Source organism: Carassius carassius, chromosome 19 (assembly GCF_963082965.1).
Source record: "Carassius carassius chromosome 19, fCarCar2.1, whole genome shotgun sequence".
NCBI lineage: Eukaryota > Metazoa > Chordata > Actinopteri > Cypriniformes > Cyprinidae > Carassius > Carassius carassius.
In genome coordinates, this window is record NC_081773.1 from 16214609 (window position 1) to 16236373 (window position 21765).

Genomic DNA, 21765 nt, shown 5'->3' on the forward strand with positions numbered 1-21765 from the left:
TGTACAATATTCTGAAATACAAAGACCTGATTCTCTGTAGTATATAAATAGACTTTAAATGTAAGTGAGCCTTTTCATGATAATACTCTAATTTTCATTATTTATTTCTATATTTTATGTTATTACCATTTATAATTATTTCATTTAAATGTAGGACAGTGTCTTCACATAAAGATTAACCTACGGTAGATTAGAACAATGCTTCTTAGAACTAATTTCTCTTTAAATTGTGTCATTCATCTTTCTACATTGAATTCCTTTAATTTAACATTACTAAATAATTTAGACTCAGACTAATAGAGTTGGATAGTTATGTACATCTCTCTCTCTCTTGTTTTCATGGCAGCACTTTAAAACTTATATTGTTTTAGCACCCTTTACTAAGACTTTTTTTTCTAAAGTAGGGACACAAATTAGATATTACTATCAACTGATTTTATTTATTTTTTTGCCCTCATTTACTGTATGAATGACTATTGAGTTATGTCAATGTTTTAAAGTTTCACTACTTCTTGTATGAGGTCTTGCGTCTTGGTTTCCTTAGCTTTTGTCTTGGTACGTTCTTAGGTTTTTCTCTCATCTTAAACATCCTATAGTTTTCCCTTTGCCACTATTGTCTGTTCACTACACGGTCAAGCAATGTTTTCTTTTATCTTTGTTTTTCGTAACATTTATAGGCCCCCTCCACTACCACAGAGGGACAGATAAGAAGACTCTTTATAACTCTGTTTCTCTCACTATAGAGCGATATCTCAATGTTTTCTGAGAATGACACTGGCAGCAGTTTACAGGGAGGTGGGGTGTTCTGGTCATTTTTGTAAAGAGCAGAGACAGAAGTGCAAGTACTTGTATTTTAGACTCCACCTTGGCAAGTACATTCAGTCGAATGTCCACACTTCATTTTTCTCATACATACATAAACAAATAAAAAATAAACAGCATTTAAAAATAAAAGATGTTCAACATTAGTCGTGATAACTAATCGCAGCAATCCAATTAATTTTATTCCTGTAATTAATCCAGTAATTTTATAGGTGCATCAACTAGCGAACCTTAATAATTAGTTAATAGCCTATATAATTTGTGTATCGCGTAGTAAGGCTACTCCAGTAACGTGCGGTGAAATCTTGTCATGGGTAGGCTGTGACCTATCAATGTGTGGAATATATGTTCATATATTCATTCAGTTAATTTAGCAACCCAAGTTCACATCAGGCATCATCAGATCGCTGCCTGCATTCAGCAAAGTCAGTCATGTGAGGCTAATGCACAATCAAATATAATAATCAAATTAATGGACACATCTATCTTATGACTTATACAACAAACAAATGTTTTGTGCGGGACACAGAGAAGGAGGCGGCGCGGCAGCCTAGTCACTCCATCAAAATGCGCAAACGCGCACAGACAGCCACGGCGCACACACTTTTGGTCTGGTGACGGCGCTACAGTCAGAAAACATTGCGTCAGCAGTACAGCTTTAAAGTACAAAAACAGCTTATTCGCTCCTACAAACTGCTAGGTGCACACACCGACACGCAAGTATACTAGATGCTAGTATTCGGGAAGCGCGCGGATTGAGTCAGAGCGAGTAGATCACGTGACATGAAGCAAGCTCGGTCTCTGCCTCAATGTTGATAATTCAAGACAGCATGAGAACTGACTGCGCATGCGCAAATCTACATAAACTACGTTCTATGGACCAAAGAGGCACCGCTCACATGAAACAACGGTTTTTAGGAGCAAACAATGGCAAAATGAGTATATTATGTGTATTCCTGAAAATTTGTGTTACAAAAAATAATATTTGGAATAAAATTAATGCAATTAATAATGTGGTGAATTAATAAAGCTCTTGGAATTAATAAATGTAATGTCAACATTTCCTTTGGTGAGGCACTGCCTACCCTGCCTACCCTGACCGCACGTCCCTGGGCTACTCTCTATTTTCTATAACTACCTGATTTTCGAGTCAACAGCTCCACCCTTTTTGAGAAACTGAAACTTATAAATTCTCCACACCTGCACAGTTTCATTTACCTCGACACCGTGGGATATCAGCTTGACAAGGTAAAAAAAAAAAAAAGTCATCGTACAGGTGTGTCTAAATGTTACCTATATATTTGCTATATAATTGAGCTTGTTAGAATTTGTATTTTGCAGGCACATTAAAACATAATTTAAATGTAGACTTTGCTAAGTCTATTAATACAGTAGGTCTATATGAAATGTAGCCTGTAGTAGGCCTATATGTAAATTGTGTTTAGACTTGACTTATTAAGGTAAAGCTAAACTTTGTTTTTGTTTTTTTAAACGTGTAATGTTTTTTACTTGTTGTTAGACTAAGTCCACAGTTTTTTTTTTCGCGCTTTATAGTAGCCTAGACTATATAGCAAAACTACTTGTGGGTTTGGTCTAACAACAAACAAAACTGAAAATGAGACTCAAGTGCACGCACACATCGTTACGTTCCCGTCCTTGAAGCCGGTCTGTTTTATCCTCGCAAGAAGGAAAATTAATTACTAGGATATAAATTAATTTAGCTATAATTATTATAATTTATATAATTATTATAATTATAATAATGCGCTTTAAGCCGAACAAGCCTAAGATTCGATGAACCATTAGGCTTGTTTGAGATGCGCCTTGCCTCGCCTGAAATGTATGCGAGAGGAGCTGGCTGCAGTAAGAGGAGAAGTGAACAAAGCGCAGGCAAGCCGGACAGATCTCTCTTCTCTTAGTGGATCTGACATCTGTGAGATCAAAGATGGCTATTGCGGGATTCACGCTCTTGCACAGTAGTGCTAATAAACTGGATGTAATTCAAGTTCTATAGATGGAAATAGGGGTCCACGCGCACCCCCCCGGCTTTTTTATGCCACCTGATTTTTTAAAATCCTTAAAGTGTCTATTTTCATAATCTGCCAGGTACCAAGCTGAAATAATGTCCCAAGGGGTTCTTTTTTTAAACCTTTGCTGCACCCGACCGGAACCCGAATAATCTAAAAATGATATAGAAAGTGGCATAACATTAGAAGTAAACAACATACAGAGACAAATGAACACATTTTCCCATACAATTCTGACCCCAGGAATTTAATGGAATGGTTATTTTTGACATTTGACAACATATTGCCAAAAATTGCCAAAGATGTGTAGAGGATCAACTAATGTCTTTGTCTCCCTGTAACCGTCTTGTCAATTTCTCACTGCGGTATTCAGGATTAGGAAAACCTTGATTTTCCAATGTCTTCGTGTACAAGTTGCACATGGATCTTAGCTGGACAACCTCTTTGCATTCAATCACATTCCTAAGAATGTAATCCTTTACCACATATGACTTGTTATGTGCTGCTATCTTCTGGGCCTGCAGGCTGTCAGTGTTGTCTGCTGCCTTTTCTACTCTCTCCCTTCCTCGCTCATGGGTTTGGTACTCTGTGTTGAAGTTGTTTCTTCATGATGGATGATACTTAGCTTCCATTGCAAAAAGGTCCTTGCCCTTCACCTTGCGATAAAGAGCCTCTTTCTTTAATTCCTGTGCCCTAGGTTCAATTACTTTCCAGGCTGGTTCCTTGTGTTTCCAACTCTGAAACTTTGTAAGCTCTTCAGTCTTGCCCTTGAACTTGGAGTTTGATTTGTCACAGAAAATGCACTGATTGGGTAACAAGAAGGAACACTTTCTTGGAGCTCCTTCAGATTGAACTGACCATAATTTGACATGGCGCAGAGAGTCCCTTTTCAATGATAATGATTCACCAGATGTAGAAGCCTTTGACACTTGTAAACGATCTATTTTCCCTGTAAAGCTTTTATAGCATTATTGGTGATAGCCAATTGTATCCAAAGACAAGACCTCTAATTTCAATGGAATCTGTTCACAAATATCCCTCATGTGGTATGGTGAACTGACGTCTTCACAGAGTCTCATATCTCATATCCCCCACCCAACTAAGCTACCAACACTGTTAGTCAAGAATACAGATTTCCGAAAGCCTGTGATTATAGTAAAAACTGTTGAAAAAACACTTTAAGTTATGACTACAAAGGTATATCTTAATTATAGTTTCAAATACTTACTGAAATTTTTTCAAAAGAGAGAGCAGTGGGAGATGGCGATCTGCAGGTAAGAACCGACGACTACCAACTGCCAACTGCAAAGCCCCAAAATTCAAATACTTGCAGTTTCTCAGTCAACTTTTTGGACCTTTTTGGATTTTTTCTGTAGTTTTTTATTTATTTATTTATTTTATTTTTTCATTTAAGTTAATTTGCTTTGTTATATTAACTTCAAAAGTAAAACTATTTTAAATATCTTCAGGTTCAGGATAGGTGAAGTAAAAGGTTCAAATAAACCCTATTTCAGGCTGCTAAGTATAATAAAAACGCTGTCAAATGAACTTTCTTTTGCTCTTTTTGACCACAGTCAAGATGTTATAAAACATGACAAATAACAATTTCTGGGGTCAGAATTGTATTGAAAAATGTGTCCATTTGTCTCTGTGAGTTGTTTACATCAAAAGTTATGCCACTTTATATCATATTTAGATTTTTCGGGTTTGGTGCAAAGGGTTAAAAATAAAGCATTTTGGACATCATTTCAGCTTGGTACCCAATTTAATCTTAAAATAGACACTTGAATGATAAAGAAATAACAGGTTGTGGAAAAAAAATCACCCTATGCGCTTGAGAAAACGAAAAAATAGTTGATCCTCTACACATCTTTGGCCATTTTTTTCTATTTTTGTCCAGAAATAAGGTCAATATGTTGTCAAATGTCAAAAATAACCATTCCATTAAATTGGGGGGGAATGGGGGGTGCGCGTGGACCCCTATTTCCATCTAGACTATTGCTTTTATATGAAAATAAATACAAATGAACAAGACACCCATTTAATTGCATACCAAAGACGTGTTTATCAATATTTATTTATTTAATACAGACATATGTGGGTAGTTTGGTAATATTCACACATAACATATACACATAAAACATGATATTAGAGAAAGGATATTAATAATTTTCTCTTCATATTGTGTCATTCATCTTTCTACACTGAATTCATTCATTTAATTTAACATTACTAAATAATTTAGACTCAGACTAATAGAGTTTGATGGTTATGTACATCTCTCTCGTTTTCATGGCAGCACTTTAAAACTTACATTTTTTAGCACCCTTTACTAAGACTTTTTTTTGCAAAGCAGGGACACAAATTAGATATTATTATCAACTGATTTTATTTATTTATTTTTTGCCCACATTTATATATTAGATACTATCAGCATGAAATACAGATAGGTGTACTATGAACATACTATACAGATGGATTATGTAATAAGTGTATGTACACTATAAGCAGAAACTGAACATATGTACATCACAAATGGATATGTAAGCGATACATTAAGCTATACAAAACAATAGTGCAATGGACATTAAAAAAAAAAAGTGCATAGAAAAATATTCCAGTGTGCAAATGGATCCTTCAGTACTCTGGATGTACAGACAGTAGTGCAAGAAATAACAATTGTAACAGTTTATTTCATTAATTTTTTAATCAGATGTGTGTGGGGGTGGGTGGGTTTGGGATTGGGGTTGGGTGTATCTCAGTCATTGTGATTCAATCCAGTTTTGCTTTGAAAAACCAGCATAAATGTAAGATGAATTACCTGATCCTGGAGAGCAAAACATGGAATTTCCAAATACAGATCATTTTGATGCAGATTGAGATTTTTGAACAACTGGCCTCTAGTGATGTACAGAAAAATCAAATGCAAAACAATTCAGTATAGAGGAGTGAGAACGGCTTTCGTCTGCACTGGGTTCATGGCCATGTTAGGCTTCGTTTGAACTTCTTTGAAGAAACAGTTTTTGTTCAACATAAGTTACTTTAAACAGTAGAGCCATTAATTTTAATTAATTTTTTTTTTAATACATAAAGTTTCTAATAAGTAACACTTCATTAATAACTATGTCTGGCAAATTGTTTGGGGCAGGATTGTTTGCCAACCATGACAATAACAGCTTCTCTAATAGACCTAAACATGAGTGGTAAAGATCACTAACATTACTCAGTACTTCCTATGAAAAACTGCTTATTTAACCTTTTCACAAAAAATATGTTTTTGATATATTTTTAACAGGAAGCATCCTACAGATTTATATGTTTTGTGTGTTTCAGATGGAAAAAATATTCAATGTACTTCATAAATTCAGACTGGATAAATACTACAAAAAATTCATTGAACTTGGGATTGAAGAAGAACTGGATTTTTTGGACAGTGTCAATGATAAGACCTTAAAAGATATGGGTATGAGTTTTATTCTCAAGTTTTTATTTTCTTAATTAAATCTATTATTTTAATATCTATTATTTGGACATAATGCATGAACATATACAACAAGGACCATTTTATCTATAGAAAAGAGGAGCACTAGTGGCAAAATAGGTGCATATTGCAGCCATGCCAAGGGGTATGTAAGCTGGGGTAAATGTAACAATTTGCTGAATAATTAAGAATAATAATTGAATAATTACAAATAAAGGGTTAAATCAATTATTTGATAATGCACTATTACATTCCTTTTTTCTCCAGAAAGTGAGCAACATGAATCTTTCTTGCAACACTGTGCAACTTTACATACTTATGTCAAAGAGAATCACTGAAAGGATGATAGGTAATTTCTAAATGGGGAGTTTAAACTTATAGTAACAATATTACTGGTAATGTTCTTTCTGTTTTCTCAAAAGATTTTTCACAAACAGAGAGGACCCGGTATGACAACTTGGTTGCCTACTTAAAAAGGATTGTCAATCCAGAAACACAAGGAATGCCTGTAACAAAGTCACTTGATTCATTTTTTATGTCCTACCGATTTCCAAAATGTCCTGGGATACAAGAGATCACAGGTAAATCTTTATTTTACACACTTCATAAACAATACAACTGTTTTCATGCTAACAGACAGTTATGCAACCACAATAATAAGGGTACTGAGAGGTGTCAGGGCAAGATGCAACTACAGCTCTGGAAAAAATTAAGAGACCACTCCAATTTCTTCTACATCAGTATCTCTACATGTTTGGCAAACATTTCATTCCAGTGTCTGTTAAATTCCAAACATAGGCAAAAACTAATTCTGCTTAATGAAGTACTAATTAGGTAATTATCTAAACCAAATCTTATTTAAGGTGAAAAAAAAGGGACCTCTTGTAATAGGACCAGCTTGATTGCAAAATCAGTGCAAGTAACTGGAATCAAATAACTACTATGCTAAAAGAGTTGAAAAGAAAAGTTGAGTGAGGAAAAGAAGGGTTCAATTTTGGCTTTACTGGCAGAAGGATGAGCGTCAGATTGCTTCCATCCATAAAACAGCAGATTATAAGAACAAGGTCAAGCTGCAGACATTGGGGACAACAAAGCTACAGATCTGTACATGGTAAAAATAACTCTTCACTGACTGAGATGACTGCCAACTCATTCTAATGTAACTCATATGATGACATCAAGTGACCTACAAAAAGAATGGCAAATGGCAGTTGCTGTGAAGTGCACACAGAGGACTGTTCAAAAAAGTGTCTCGCACCCATTTTGTAATGATTTGAGGGTGCTTCAGCAAGGCTGGAATCTGGCACATTTGTCTTTGTAAAAGGTGCATGCATCACAGAATACTCTGGTACTTTGCAAAAGATCCAAAAGCAGCAAAAGACTGAAAGGAGTAGCAAAGGGTATTACTACAATAACAGATGTCAGCAGAAACCCACACAGTGGAATAGAGCTGCAACTAACGATTATTTTCTCTGTCGACTACTCTAACGATTATTTTTTCGTTTAGTCGTCTACTCTAACGATTATTTTTATTACGATAAATAATTAATGTAATGTTCTTTTTTTGATTAGCTAATGAATCCTTTGGATAACTTTACAAAAAAAATATAAGTACAACTTCTAATATAATATTTTAACCTTTATTCAGTTTTTACAGTATACAAAAATAAAGAGGCAAAGAAAATTATATTACTATGGTAAATATGAGTTTACGATAGCGTTTATAATTAAACCACAGTAGCCACAAATTTACAGGTTGTCTGAGATGTCATGAAATGTTCTTTAGCATCACAAACCATAAAATGTAGTCAGGGTTCTGCTATGGTTTAGCATGGTTTCCAGAGATCTGGAGCTGATTCGGGGTAGTCCGGTGGTTTGTGACTGTTGTCTCGCAGCGGGCTTTCTTTTAAGGGGCCGTTCACATATAGTGTCTTTTGCGCGCTCAAGTTCGTTATTTCCAATGTAGGAGCGCGGTATGCGCGCTCATAATGGAAGCAAAAACAGGCGCGTCCGCACCGCATGAGTAAGAGTTAAAAACTATGGCGTTCCGACGAGCTCTTTAATATGACTTTGTTACATGCACTCTTCTCACTGAACGTCACGTCTTCGTCTGTGGAACGTGACGTCTACGTCTGCCGAACGTGACGTCTGCGTCTGCTGTACGTCACGTCTGCCACATTAAAGTTCGAGTTTGTGAACGTGACGTCAACGTGACGTCTACGTCTGCAACTTTTACAGTTCCCTTATGAAAATTAACCATGGTTTTACTACAAATAAAACCAAAAAACCATGGTTACTATAGTTAAACCATGGTAACCACAAATTAACCATGGTTTTGCTAAATTAACCATAGTTTAACCATGGTATTTGTAGTAAATCTGTGGTTATACAAATGGTAGTCAACACGCCAAAAAACCATGGGTTACTACAGTTTTACTATAATAAAACCATGGTTATTTTTCGTAAGGGTTTGGCTGCCTGAACGTAACGTCTGTGTCTGGTCTGGGTTCTTCCCGTTTTTTTTTTTCATCAATAGTGCACATTTATCTAGAAGAAAAAAATTAATTAGTATGGTGCAATGCATGAAGTGTGTTTCTTTCTTTTTTTTCTTTTTTTTTTCTTATCCATAGATTTTATTTTAGGCAAGTCGTGTTGATTTCTGAAGAAGGCTAAATTGATCAAACATATGCTCATTGTACTTCCTGCTGCTGGCCTCTTGGTTGTTCCTTAGAAAGAAAAAAAAAAACGAATGTTCCAAACATATTTCTAAAATAACTAAATAAAGAAACGAAAATAGATATGACCACTTTGCCATTAAAAAAGAAAACTTAAATATTGTAATTGCTGCAACATCAGCTGTTTATGGGAAAGAGAGAGACCAAAAAACAGGGGACCAGTCAGACTCGGGACTAGAATTCTGATAAGCTGTGCAGGGCTCTATTCATTCCCTTGTTTTAACTAAAAGTTCCCCTGGGCTTGGCGGGCCTCCAAACTGCCCAGACCCTTATGCACCTTCATACCCATTTTTTTCTCTTGCAAATATCACAATTGGTATATTGTTTTTTTTTTTTTTTACATCAGTTAAACAAGAAGTCAATATTAACAGACTTCTGTTTAAGACACACCACATTGCCAATTTTTGCTCAATTTCACCAATAAAAATAGCTCATTCCAAACAGAGCCACGGTGCTGTTTGTGTCTCTGAGCATCATGGACGTGTTTCGTTCCTGAATTAATCAACCGTCAAGATCAATGACTCACTTAATAATAGTGAATTTCTGCCACCTACTGGCGGGTTTCATTTCACATTTAAAGTAGTTTAAAGTATTTAAGGTGTTTTTTTTTAAATCGTAAATATCAGTAGGCTATTCAACGTTTTAGGAATAAAATATCAAAACATTATTTCTCCATTTATGTTAAACAGTGTGTAAATACATCTAAATGCCTCTTCAGATGCAGTTGTTTCCTCTGCATTGCAAATATATATTTTGTTAATAATGATCTTTATTGATTTGGTAACAGCCCTGAATGTCGTATAATTCTAATTCACTTTATTGATTGAATCTAAGAATTTGACACTAAATATAATGCACTCTTCTAGAAAAAAAAATATAAAATGCACATAAAGGGTAATAATAACTTTTGTTTGAAAATATAAATTTCCATCACTGCTGTGAACTGACTACGCAGAATGTAAAGAATATCAATAACTTTAGGAGTCTCTCCAACACACTCAGGAAAATATAGTCTGATTGTGGTTATGGCTAAAAATCTTAGAAAATAGGCCTTTATATAGGCCTTTATATAGCCTTTCTTTGCTTGTTTTACACATAACTCACTGATCATAAAGCTTAAAATGAGCTTATTTTAGGTTTTCTCAACGATAAAGATAGAGGACACAGCAAATAAATAAATAAATAAATAAATCTCAGCCTATTCTCACCATCATCACTCCAGTCTTCTTTGAGACATGGTCCTTCAATGTATTTTCAATGTCGGAAACAATTGTGCTGCTTAATATTTTTCTATGATATTTTACCGGATTGATTCATGTATCCTGGCAGATTATTATTCAAAATCTAGAAATCTTTATAATTTAACATTATTGCTGAATAAAAGTTCTGACTCGACACTTCACTGCCACACGTGATTTACGTGACGTCTGCGTGACGTCTACGCCTCGTCTGCGTCTTAAAATGAATGGATTTAATATAAAAAAATTAAGACGTCAGTGAGACGTTCAGTGAGACGAGTGCATGTTGCAACGTCATATTAATGAGCTCGTCCGAACGCCATAAAAAACATCTCAACTTTTCAGAATGCTGCAAGCGCACCGCGGGTCATGTGACAAGAACTAACCAATCAGCTTCATCCTTTAACGTAACAACGTTGAAAGCTCAGCTAAGATGAAGGAACTGCTGATCATGGCTGTATATGGATTGCCATTTTGAAATAAATTTAGTAGCAGAGCTACTGCAAGCGATTTTTAGTGCTGCAAATCCATTTATCCTTTGCTCAAATTTCTGCGTCTTCATGGAGAGAGCACGTCATGGTTGCTTAGCAACGGCAGACGCCCCAGGAGCGCAACTGCCCGAGCGCTTTGGAAAGAAGGAGAAAGCGGCGCGTCTAGCGTTTTCCACGCCTTTTTAGGCGCGATATGGCAACGGCCCCTAACATGTGTTCAGAACCCGCGCCAACACAGACTTACTTTATTTTTTATTTTATCCTTACTTCAGCCGCTACGGGTGATCACACCAATAACTTGTAATCTTTACAAGAATATCAGAATCATGCAATGAGCAAGTCTGCGTTTATTAGACACTTAATAATATCACATCAGTTTGTTCCATCACATCTGCAGCAGAGACCTGAACCAGGAAGTTGGTCGCCAGATCACACGGTAACCAGTTAAACCGTAACACCGGAGAGCGCCAGGATGTTTTCCTCTGAGGTGCTCGTGCATCGCAGTTGTGCTGCCGTGGTTTTACAAAGGGCCATTTTATTTGGCCTCTGTTTAAAGTATTCCCATACTTTTGATAACAGTGGTCTCTGTTTTTGTGAAAGAATGCAACTTTCTCCATTCCCAGTATGCCATTAAGCGAGATGTAAACAGTGTGACTGGGATGCAGCTGTGCAGTGCTGTGCAGCGTTGCAGCACCCAATGCTAGGTGAACATGGTATAAATAGGAAAATTAACAAGGCTAATGACACACAGCTGGAAACAATGAGACCTGATAGATAAATCAAAGGGTAATGGGAAATGAAGTCCACAAACAATAGGAAATTATCTGGGAGGAGTGCCCTCTAGTGGCTGTCATGGGCAGCTGTGGCATGAAAGCCATGTACAAAGTTGCCCTGGAAGAAAACTTGCTTCCTTCTGCTCTGACAATGTTCCCCAACTTTAAAGATGGTTTATTCCATAGGACAATGCTCCATGCCACCAGATCAAGAACCTGTCATGGCCAGCCCAATAGGGCTTGGGCGTCTTGACATCATTACTTGGTGTGGCCGCCATGTTGATGGCCTCCTTTACTGCTACCCTGACTACTGCGCAGTGTTTAGATGTACTCCCTCTCAGCCGTGTGTCTTAACTTGATTAATTAAAAATCTATTTCAACCATGGTAAACCGTTGCTGTATTGTGGGGTGTAATAGCGCAACACATAATCGCCATGGGGAAAAAATTTGAATGGATTAATTTTCCACCACTTTCCTGCTTGGAGGCGCGACCACGGAGAACATAACATCTGAATATTTACTTTATATAACTTAAGTCAACATTGAACATAAGGGAAATTTCCCAAGTTACTCATCCAAAATACGGGAAAATTTAAACATTCATCTTTCTGTTGTTATCCCTCTGCTGACAAAAATTTGTACTACAAGACTGCTGCATTAACTGTCTCAGGTTACGTATGTAACCATAGTTCCCTGAGTAGGGAACGAGACACTGCGTCCTCTAGGGGGTGCTTTGGGGAACAGCTCGTCGTGACACGTGTCTGAAGCATACATTGAAAAAACACCAACTTGTTGGCCGCCGACAGCCTCCGACGTCACTACCGGCGTGATTATAAATCAGCACCGGGAGAGCACGTCATTATCTTCTTCGTCTGAAGCTTGCGTCCGAAGCATGGCAGGGAGCTAGAGGACGCAGTGTCTCGTTCCCTACTCAGGGAACTTTGGTTACATACGTAACCTGAGACAGTTCCCTTTCGAGGGAACTTCGAACTGCATCCTCTAGGGGGCGCTTTGGGGAACAGTATACCCATGCCACCATGCTGAGGGGAGTGCAGGCCAGAATATTAATATATGGCGCCAAAATATGGCGAGCACTAAGTACCAACTCTACCATTTCCATGGGAGTTGCCCCAGGGACGTTTAAACGGCTGTCTGTGACAGTACCCCTTACGGCCAAAAGGCCTAAGCTACATACCCAACTTAATTGTTAGGGCCTCGGCCCAGGGTAGAGCTGAAGGCTTGGAATCAGGAAAGATTCCTTTAAAGGGATACGGCTAAGAACCTAGCATTTGTACCAAGTCTTGCCTGTCACACAGGGGCTACTGCTAGCTTACGCATAAGCTTGCTGAAAGAGCTGTCTCAACAGTTCTCTAGTAGCAACACCCTGTTTAGATGGGTATCTGAGGATACACAGGTGGAGTGGCGCCCAAGAAGAACGGGGCTTTTACCAACTCAAGAAAGCCCTCACTATATAGGATTTTAGAAAGAACGCAGAATACTAGCGTGCGAACTTACCACCGTGTGGATTTCAGAAAGTGTGCAAAGACTTCACGTGCACACTTACCATAGCATGGATTTTCAAATACTGTTCTAAGGAGGGGCTCTCATGGCACTCCGATAGAGCAGCTCATAGATGGAATAGTGTATCTCAAAACAGTATGATTGAGAGTCATCAACTTGATCTATGGAAACAATACTGGAGCGCTCTGGGGAACTCAGTCTCATACGAGAGGAGAACTCCGGGCTCAGAGTAGCGCGCTCATAGGCTACCCTTTTTTGGAAAAAAGGGGAGCGCTGCTAAATTACCATGAGAATCACCCAAATAGCCCCTCATGTTGAGGGAAGCGATGCTTGAGGTGTATAAACAAATACACACTGGCTGAATGGAGCCCAAGGAACCAAGGTCTAATCATCTCAAGAAAGGGAACGAAGCGGAGCACGTAACCCTTACCGTACAAGATTTCAGAAAGGCTTGCGCGCAAACTTACCACTTGTGGATTTTTAGAAAGTGCGCAAAGTGTTCACGTGCACACTGACCACCATGTGGTTTTGAGAAAGTACACAAAGCTTAGCGTGTGTACTTAAAGGTTCCTAAGCATCGCAGAGGTGCTGAATCTCACGGGAGAGGCAAGCTCAATTTTACAAACCTCGGGCGAGGGGAGCATCACCTGAGGCAGCATACACAAGAAGACTTCTGTAATTGCCACCTCCACTTCCCGGTAGATGCGACAGCACCCCTAAGCGGCCAGGAGACCCCTTGGGGTGACCTGGCCTGACATCCATGAAAGTCCCTGCAGTGCTGTGCCAGGCCTAAAGATCAAGGAGGCTTCCTCAGAAACCTGTGATCTCAGCCGCCTAATACCGGAACATGAAGCCGGATGGCTGCTGCTGGCGAATGTTTAGTAAACACTGTAACTGAGCACTGCAAAGGAAACTCACAGAGTTTATTAGTAGACACGTAACCACCAGCAATTAAATACACACAAGTGTTACGACCGCAGCCATAACACAAGAGAGGACATGGACAACACAGCTCGTACCATAGGGGATTTATTACGACAATAATAAGGACATAACAATAGGAAAATGAACTGGGTTTAGACACAACAGGAGAGCACACAGAACCGATGCCGAACACCCTGCCCGCCGCACAGATCTGGCTGCTCGGACTTCTTATGCCAAACATACAGCATCCACAGGTGCCGGCAATCAGTCCCTAATAAAACAAAGACAGAACACACTCGCCCTCTAGAGGAAAAACAGATCAAAACTTAAAACAACAAATCACAAATACATGAATATGTAACACCTTAACCCCCCACAAAAGTGAACCTTCACCTTTTCATTACCTCTCTAGTTCATGCCCCTAACCGACCCGGGACAGGGCATCAGCCACCACATTATCCTTACCTCGAACGTGTTTGATATTGAGGTCATATGGTTGTAACTTCAAACTCCAACGCATAAGACGCTGATTAGTGTTGCGCATTGAATTCAAAAATTGAAGCGGATTGTGATCACAATACACAACAATAGGATGAGAGCCAGTCAAATAAACCTCAAAATGACAGATGGCGAGGACTAAAGCTAAAGCCTCCTTCTCAATAGTAGAATAATTCCTTTGAGCAGCAACAAACTTCTTTGAAAAGTAACAGACAGGGTGTTCTACCTCATCAGAACCCCTCTGCTGGAGAACAGCTCCCGCACCCACGTCACTCGCATCAACTGCGTGGCTAAAAGGTCTTAAATGATCCGGTGCCATCAAAACAGGCGCTGAAATCAACAAGGACTTAACATTCTCAAAAGCACTCTGACACGAATCTGACCAGCGAAATAACGGCTTAGGACTTAGCAAATCGGTAAGGGGTGAAACCACAGTTGCAAAGTTTTTACAGAACTCTCGATAATAACCGACCATCCCTAGAAAACGTCGCAGCTGTTTTCGATCGACAGGTGGTGGAAACTCACAAATGGCAGTAACCTTTGCCGCAACTGGACGAACCTTTCCCCCACCAATCACTTTACCTAAATAAATTAGGTTAGCTTTACCGAATTCACACTTACTTAAATTGACAGTCAGCTTTGCATCTGCCAAGCGGGAAAAAACCTCCCTAAGCAAGTTTAAATGCTCATCCCAAGAAGAACTGTATAAAACGAGGTCGTCCAAGTAGGCTTCACAACCCGATACGCCGGCCAGAACAGTGTTCACGAGTCTCTGGAACGTGCTAGGAGCATTTCGCATTCCAAAAGCCATTACCCTATAATTAAGGAACGCATCAGGAGTTACGAACGCTGAAATCTCCTTAGCACGTACCGTTAAAGGTACCTGCCAGTATCCTTTTAACAAGTCCAGTTTTGAGACGTATTTAGCGGAACCTACACGATCTACGCAGTCATCTACTCTCGGCAATGGATAACAATCAGCCTTAGTTACAGCATTTACTCTCCGATAGTCAGTGCAGAATCGATAACTACCATCAGACTTCCCCACCAGCAAACAGGGTGAACTCCAGGGACTAATACTAGGCTCTGCGATTTGATTCTCTAGCATATACTGAACTTCTTTATTCAAAAGAGTTCTTTTATTTGGATTAACACGATATGGATGTTGCTTTATAGGTCGAGTGTTAAGCCCCACATCTATATCGTGCTCTATAACAGACGTTTGTGTAGGAATATTACTAAACAACATCGAGAAGTTCTTTACCAATTCCAAAATGTCAGTTTGTTGCACAGCAGATAAATGTGACAGTTGACTACACAAGGTTAGCAACGCTTCAGAATTTTTCAACCGACCCTCAACTACACACCTAGAAGGTCCCACCTCTTCATACAATGGTTCCTGTACAGCCAAACATACAGCAGCAGTCATGTCAGTTGGTCCTGGATTAATACTGGGAGGAACACATTTCAGAGACTTCTCAATACTCAACTCCCTCTCATGATAGATCTTGATCATGTTAATATGAAAAACTTTGGAACTTTTACAGCGATCTGGGAGATGAATAACATAATTACGGTCGGAAAGTTTCTTTTCCACAACATAAGGACCACTATATCGTGCTTGCAGCGACCCTCCCAGCACAGGTAACAAAACCAGCACTTTGTCACCTGGTCTGAAACTTCGTTCTCTGGCTTTCTTATCATACCAGACCTTCATTTTACCTTGTGCTTTTTCAAGATTTTGTTTAGCCAACTCACGGACTCTATGAAGACGGGTACGAAAATCAGTAACATACTCGGGAAGAGATTTACCTTTTTGATCGGATAGCCAACTTTCTTTCAGGACTGTTAACTGTCCACGCGGAGTATGGCCAAAGACCAAATCAGCGGGACTAAACCCGAGTGATTCCTGCACTACCTCGCGTGAAGCAAAAAGAAGCCATGGAATTCCCTCCTCCCAATCTCGTCCTAACTCGAAACAGTAAGAACGAAGCATAGATTTCAAGGTCTGGTGAAACCTTTCTAATGCGCCCTGACTTTCAGGATGATAAGCAGATGAGAAATTATGTTTAATGTGGAGACGTTTAAGCCCTTGCGAAAACATACGAGATGTAAAATTAGTACCTTGATCGCTCTGGAGTACTTTCGGTAAACCAAACAGTGTGAAGAACTTAACGAGTGCTTTAGAAATAGTTCTCGCCGTTATTGTACGTAAAGGTACCGCCTCAGGAAAACGTGTAGTCGCGCACATTATGGTCAGCAAGTACTTACAACCAGACTTCGAACGAGGAAGAGGCCCGACACAATCGATGATTATGTGTTCAAAGGGTTCAGTCACCACAGGAACTGGAAACAACGGAACAGGAGGAATAGTTTGATTAGACTTCCCAACCATTTGACAAGTATGGCAAGTTTGACAATAGCGGGACACATCTGTCTTCAAACCGGGCCAGTAAAAGTTACGTAAAACTCGATGGTATGTTTTTCTTACACCCAAATGACCAGCCGTACCATCATGAGCTACACTTAAGATCATGTCTCGATAATCAACCGGAATCACAATTTGATCAACAACATTCCAGATATCAGACGAGTTAGAAGGCACCCACTTTCTCATCAATATCCCATCCCTGAGAAAGTAACCCTGGTGTGCATTCCCAAATGTCTGCCCTGTATGAACCAATTCAAATAATGACGCAAGCGTAGGATCTAACCTTTGAGTGGCAATTAGTCTATCAGAAGACAGAGACAAATCACCAAGATGTTCAAAACCTATTTCAGCACTCAGAGGATATAGATTTAATTCCCCCTGTGGAGCAACAGAAGACAACTTTGTTAACTCAGGATTTTCAAACCACGTACTACTTAACTCAACCTCATCTGAGACATCAGGTTTAACCATAGAGCGTGTAACCGCACATGCTGAAAACACATCAGGGTGTTTTAAAGCACACTCATCAGTAGTAGCAACGAGAGGTGACATTACCACTTCAGGTGGCACATTTAAACAACTCCACACACTGCCTCCAGCTAAATCGTTTCCCAGGATGAAAGTTACGTCAGGAATGGGCAAAGACGAACGAACACCTACAATCACATTCCCAGACACCAATTCGGAGTTCAAGTGAACACGGTGTAATGGAACTTCTAAAACTCCCATTTCGAAACCTCGAACGAGAGCGAAAGTACCTGTAGCAGTCTTCTCAGACAATGGTAATACTCCCTCCAAAATGAATGACAAAGCAGCCCCAGTATCGCGAAGGATGCTTACCGGCACACTCTCATCAGAACTAGACACGGACACAGTTCCCCTATTCAGGAATGGCCCATATCCAGCCTTCTCGGACTGAGTCATGGAGTCAGACGGAAGAACAGATTTTGAATAAAAATCACCTGAAATCAAACCAACAGACTTTGGGCTGGACTTCTTTTTAAGAATGGGACAGTTTGCAATTAAATGTCCAGAAGCTTTACAATAAAAACAAGCCCTGTCACCAAAAGGAATGACTGTTTTATTGCCAGATGACTTTTTATCACTTAAGACTGATGAAGAAACAGGAAATCGGTCCCATGACTTCTACTTAAATGCTACCTTATGCGTCAGGGATCAACATCCCTTTCGCAAAAAGGAGGAACCATCCCCCGATTTCGTCTCCCACATCAAATTCAGAGACAGCAGCACCCTTCTTAGTGGCCATTTCTAATTCCATTCGTTTTAAGGCAAACTCATAATCCAATTCACGTTTTCGTAAGTCTAATTTTGCATTTTCAAACTCCAACTCTTTTTCTTTCAAAGCTAATTCTCTCAAACGAATGGCATGATCTCCCATAGAAGGACCAGCCATTTCCTCTGCTAAGGGCCTTTCTAGAATACCAAATTTAACAAGATTTTCAGTATGCTCCGCAAAGTTTCCTTTAAATTCCTGTCCTTAGAGGTTATTTCTATTTTATAAAACTCTGCTATCTGCAACAACTGTTCCTTTGTATACAAAGAAAGCAGTTCCTCAGATGGAGATTCATGAAAAGTGTCCACCGAAGCCATTTCAAACTTTTATCCGCACTCGAATAAACGAATAAATGTCAAACGTACATGCACGTATACAAACAACTTGCTCTCACTAATTAACGATCATTTAAGCAACTAAACAAACGCGGCTGACACTAATTGCAACTAACAGCGATCCCACAGAAAAATGCATTTACCCTGTAACAGTTTTATTTTTTACCATCTAATCTTCAGTGGCGTTAGGGGCTCGGGGCGACTTTAAACGCTAAACTCATGTCCACCTGCGCACCGATCCCATTAACAAGATCAGCCACACGTGAACTGAAACGTACCCCCACTCCGAATAACCACTAAAAATAAAAAAGGCAAAATAACAAAGTGGCAGGTCCAACCTACCCGACGACTACAAAATACAGGGCAAATACTCACGTGGGACCACAGCAGTTACACCAAACACTTTCCAGGACGGGCCAAATACGTCACACATTTTCCTCCACACATGGAAAAACAAAACAAAAACCTAATCGTTTCGGATGAGCCCCCAATTATGTTACGACCGCAGCCATAACACAAGAGAGGACATGGACAACACAGCTCGTACCATAGGGGATTTATTACGACAATAATAAGGACATAACAATAGGAAAATTAACTGGGTTTAGACACAACAGGAGAGCACACAGAACCGCCGCCGAACACCCTGCCCGCCGCACAGATCTGGCTGCTCGGACTTCTTATGCCAAACATACAGCATCCACAGGTGCCGGCAATCAGTCCCTAATAAAACAAAGACAGAACACACTCGCCCTCTACAGGAAAAACAGATCAAAACTTAAAACAACAAATCACAAATACATGAATATGTAACACAAGTATATACAGAGAGGGTTACATTTACTCACCCACCCTCCTGCACCGGAGCCCCGCTCAAGGGGTGCCTCCTTTTAGTCTGGACCATCAGTCAGGTCATAAAAACATTATAGGTCCAGCATAGGAGACTGTTATGCGAGAGGTTTCCACCTAACCTCGATCAGGTGGAGAGCTGGTGGTAACAGGGGAATTAGAAAGGGGAGGATAAAAGCAGAATTTAACCCTCTGAATATACGCATATACGCGTTATGAGGCTATTTTCTCCTGATAACCTCTTAGACTCCAGAGGGTTAAAAATCCCCAAAGGGAATGAGTAGATACCTCGGTATCACTCCGATTCGGACGAGAACGCTGCCTCGTCTAGATCATACCCCTTAGGTTCTGCTAACCTCCTCTTGACCCACGATTCCTCTAACCCCTGCCTGCAGGTGGGGGAGGAGCGCGAGTTGTGACACTAGCCTTCTATGCCCATCTTTGATCCTCAGATCGAGACAGGCCAGGACCCCTATGTTGTTCGGGCTCAGACCTGGACCTTCGTGGAACGAAGGATCTGAAAGCAGCAGAGCGCGCCTTCGTCTCCCTGAACTTCTCAAATCGCCGTCTCAACGGAAATACAGAAAAGTTCAGAAGGCGAAACCTGAGCATCGAGCAGAAAGCATTTTCTTTCCTCCCGATGTCTGCCATGTTAATCCACAGATGTCTCCAGTATTATGGGGTGGTGTTGGCACAGTGGATAAGACACACGTCTTTGGTGTGAGAGACCCGGGTTCGAATCCACTGTGAGACACCAATGTGTCCCTGAGCAAGACACTTAACCCCTAGTTGCTCCAGAGGTGTATGACCTCTGACATATATAGCAATTGTAAGTCGCTTTGGATAAAAGCGTCAGCTAAATGGATAAATGTAAATGTAAATGTAAATGTCTCTCCGCTGCCACCATGGCCGCCATAGTCCTGCCCATGGCAGAGGCGGCCTGCTTTGTAGCACTGAGAGAGATCCGTGGTGTGGCGCAGCTCAGCTACCTGATCAGAAAAAGGCCCCTGCCTCTATCGAGGTCTCTTAGCAGATCAGTCTGATATGCTTGAAGCACCAGCATTGTGCTGTAATAAAGCCACAGCCTGACCTGCTACTGCGTATGCCTTGCCATTTAAGCAAGATGATTTTCTGAAGGGGCTTAAATGGCAAGGAGGGAGATTAAGAGAGGATATTTCCCCTGCAGAAAGAAAAAATTTTCACAGATAAAAATTATTTATAAATTATTTATAAAAATTTTAGCTCTTTCTACAGGGGGCATTCCCTCCTAGCTGCTTTTCGCGCATCACCTCGATGTCGGCAGATTACTTTCATGCCGATGCCGATGGATGCGAGAAGAAAACGGCATCTTTCATTTCTTTTTAATCTCTGTATTGAGATCATGCACAAATGAAAGGCTCACCTGAGCTGGAGGGCTATGGTCAAAAGGTAATTTTCGCTCAATAACCTCCAACAGCTCTACATACGCAGGGCAGGAGAATTGAGAAGGCTCAGCCTCAGCTTCTTCACCATCCTCAAATATCTCCTGCTTTTCCTGGGTAAAAACCCAGCAGAGCACTTACCTCAGTATCAGAAAGTGTTAAAGATATAACATCATCCTCCCGAGGCTCTCTCTCGCCCGCCGCCCTTTTTTTATTTTTAATTTTTTTTTTATGAGCGCGAAAGGGAAAGTCCCTCTTTAAACCATTCAGACAGATCCACCTGTATTCTCACGAGCTCATTTTCTTCCACGCCTCAACATGGACAGATCCTGAACCGCAGGAAGCAGATGGCTGCCTTTTTTTTTTTTTCAGAAGAGAGACGAACGAGAGCGGAGCTTTTTCCATTGAAAAAAACGCTCACAATCGCTCTTCACCCAAACAAATGACGCAAAGATCGCGTGTGTCATCGGGTGTCAAATAACGCCGACACGGATGCACACATCGTCTAAACGCTTGCTAGTTGTCGCCATGATAAACAGAGAAAGATCGCCCTTACCGGTTCTTTCAGATGCACGCTTCTAACAAAATAGTCAGTGAAGATGAAGAAGATAATGACGTGCTCTCCCGGTGCTAATTTATAGATGCGCCGGTAGTGATGTCGGTGGCTGTCGCCGGCCAACAAGTTGGTGTTTTTACAATGTATGCTTCATACACGGGTCACGACGAGGTGTTCCCCAAAGCGCCCCCTAGAGGACGCAGTTCGAAGTTCCCTCGAAAGGGAACTAATGTTAAGCGAGTTGTGAAGCTAGGTCTAACGTGACTTTGCTTACAGATTGGTGTGAAATAGTGCTCTCACAACAACCACGCTATCTTAAAAAGCCCAACACCACGCTAAGGTTGCTTTCAAGTAAGCAAAACGATGCTT

At 40.1% G+C, this 21765-nt stretch overlaps 1 protein-coding gene across 1 annotated transcript in view; it reads left to right on the top strand.

The window, feature by feature from the left end:
• LOC132095183 (uncharacterized) overlaps positions 1-21765 on the top strand; it is a 64158-nt gene that overhangs the window by 424 nt on the left and 41969 nt on the right. Inside the window, exons 2-3 of the mRNA XM_059499981.1 lie at positions 6183-6312; positions 6753-6911. Coding sequence (XP_059355964.1) covers positions 6183-6312; positions 6753-6911 — 289 coding nt within the window. The remainder of the gene's footprint in view (positions 1-6182; positions 6313-6752; positions 6912-21765) is intronic.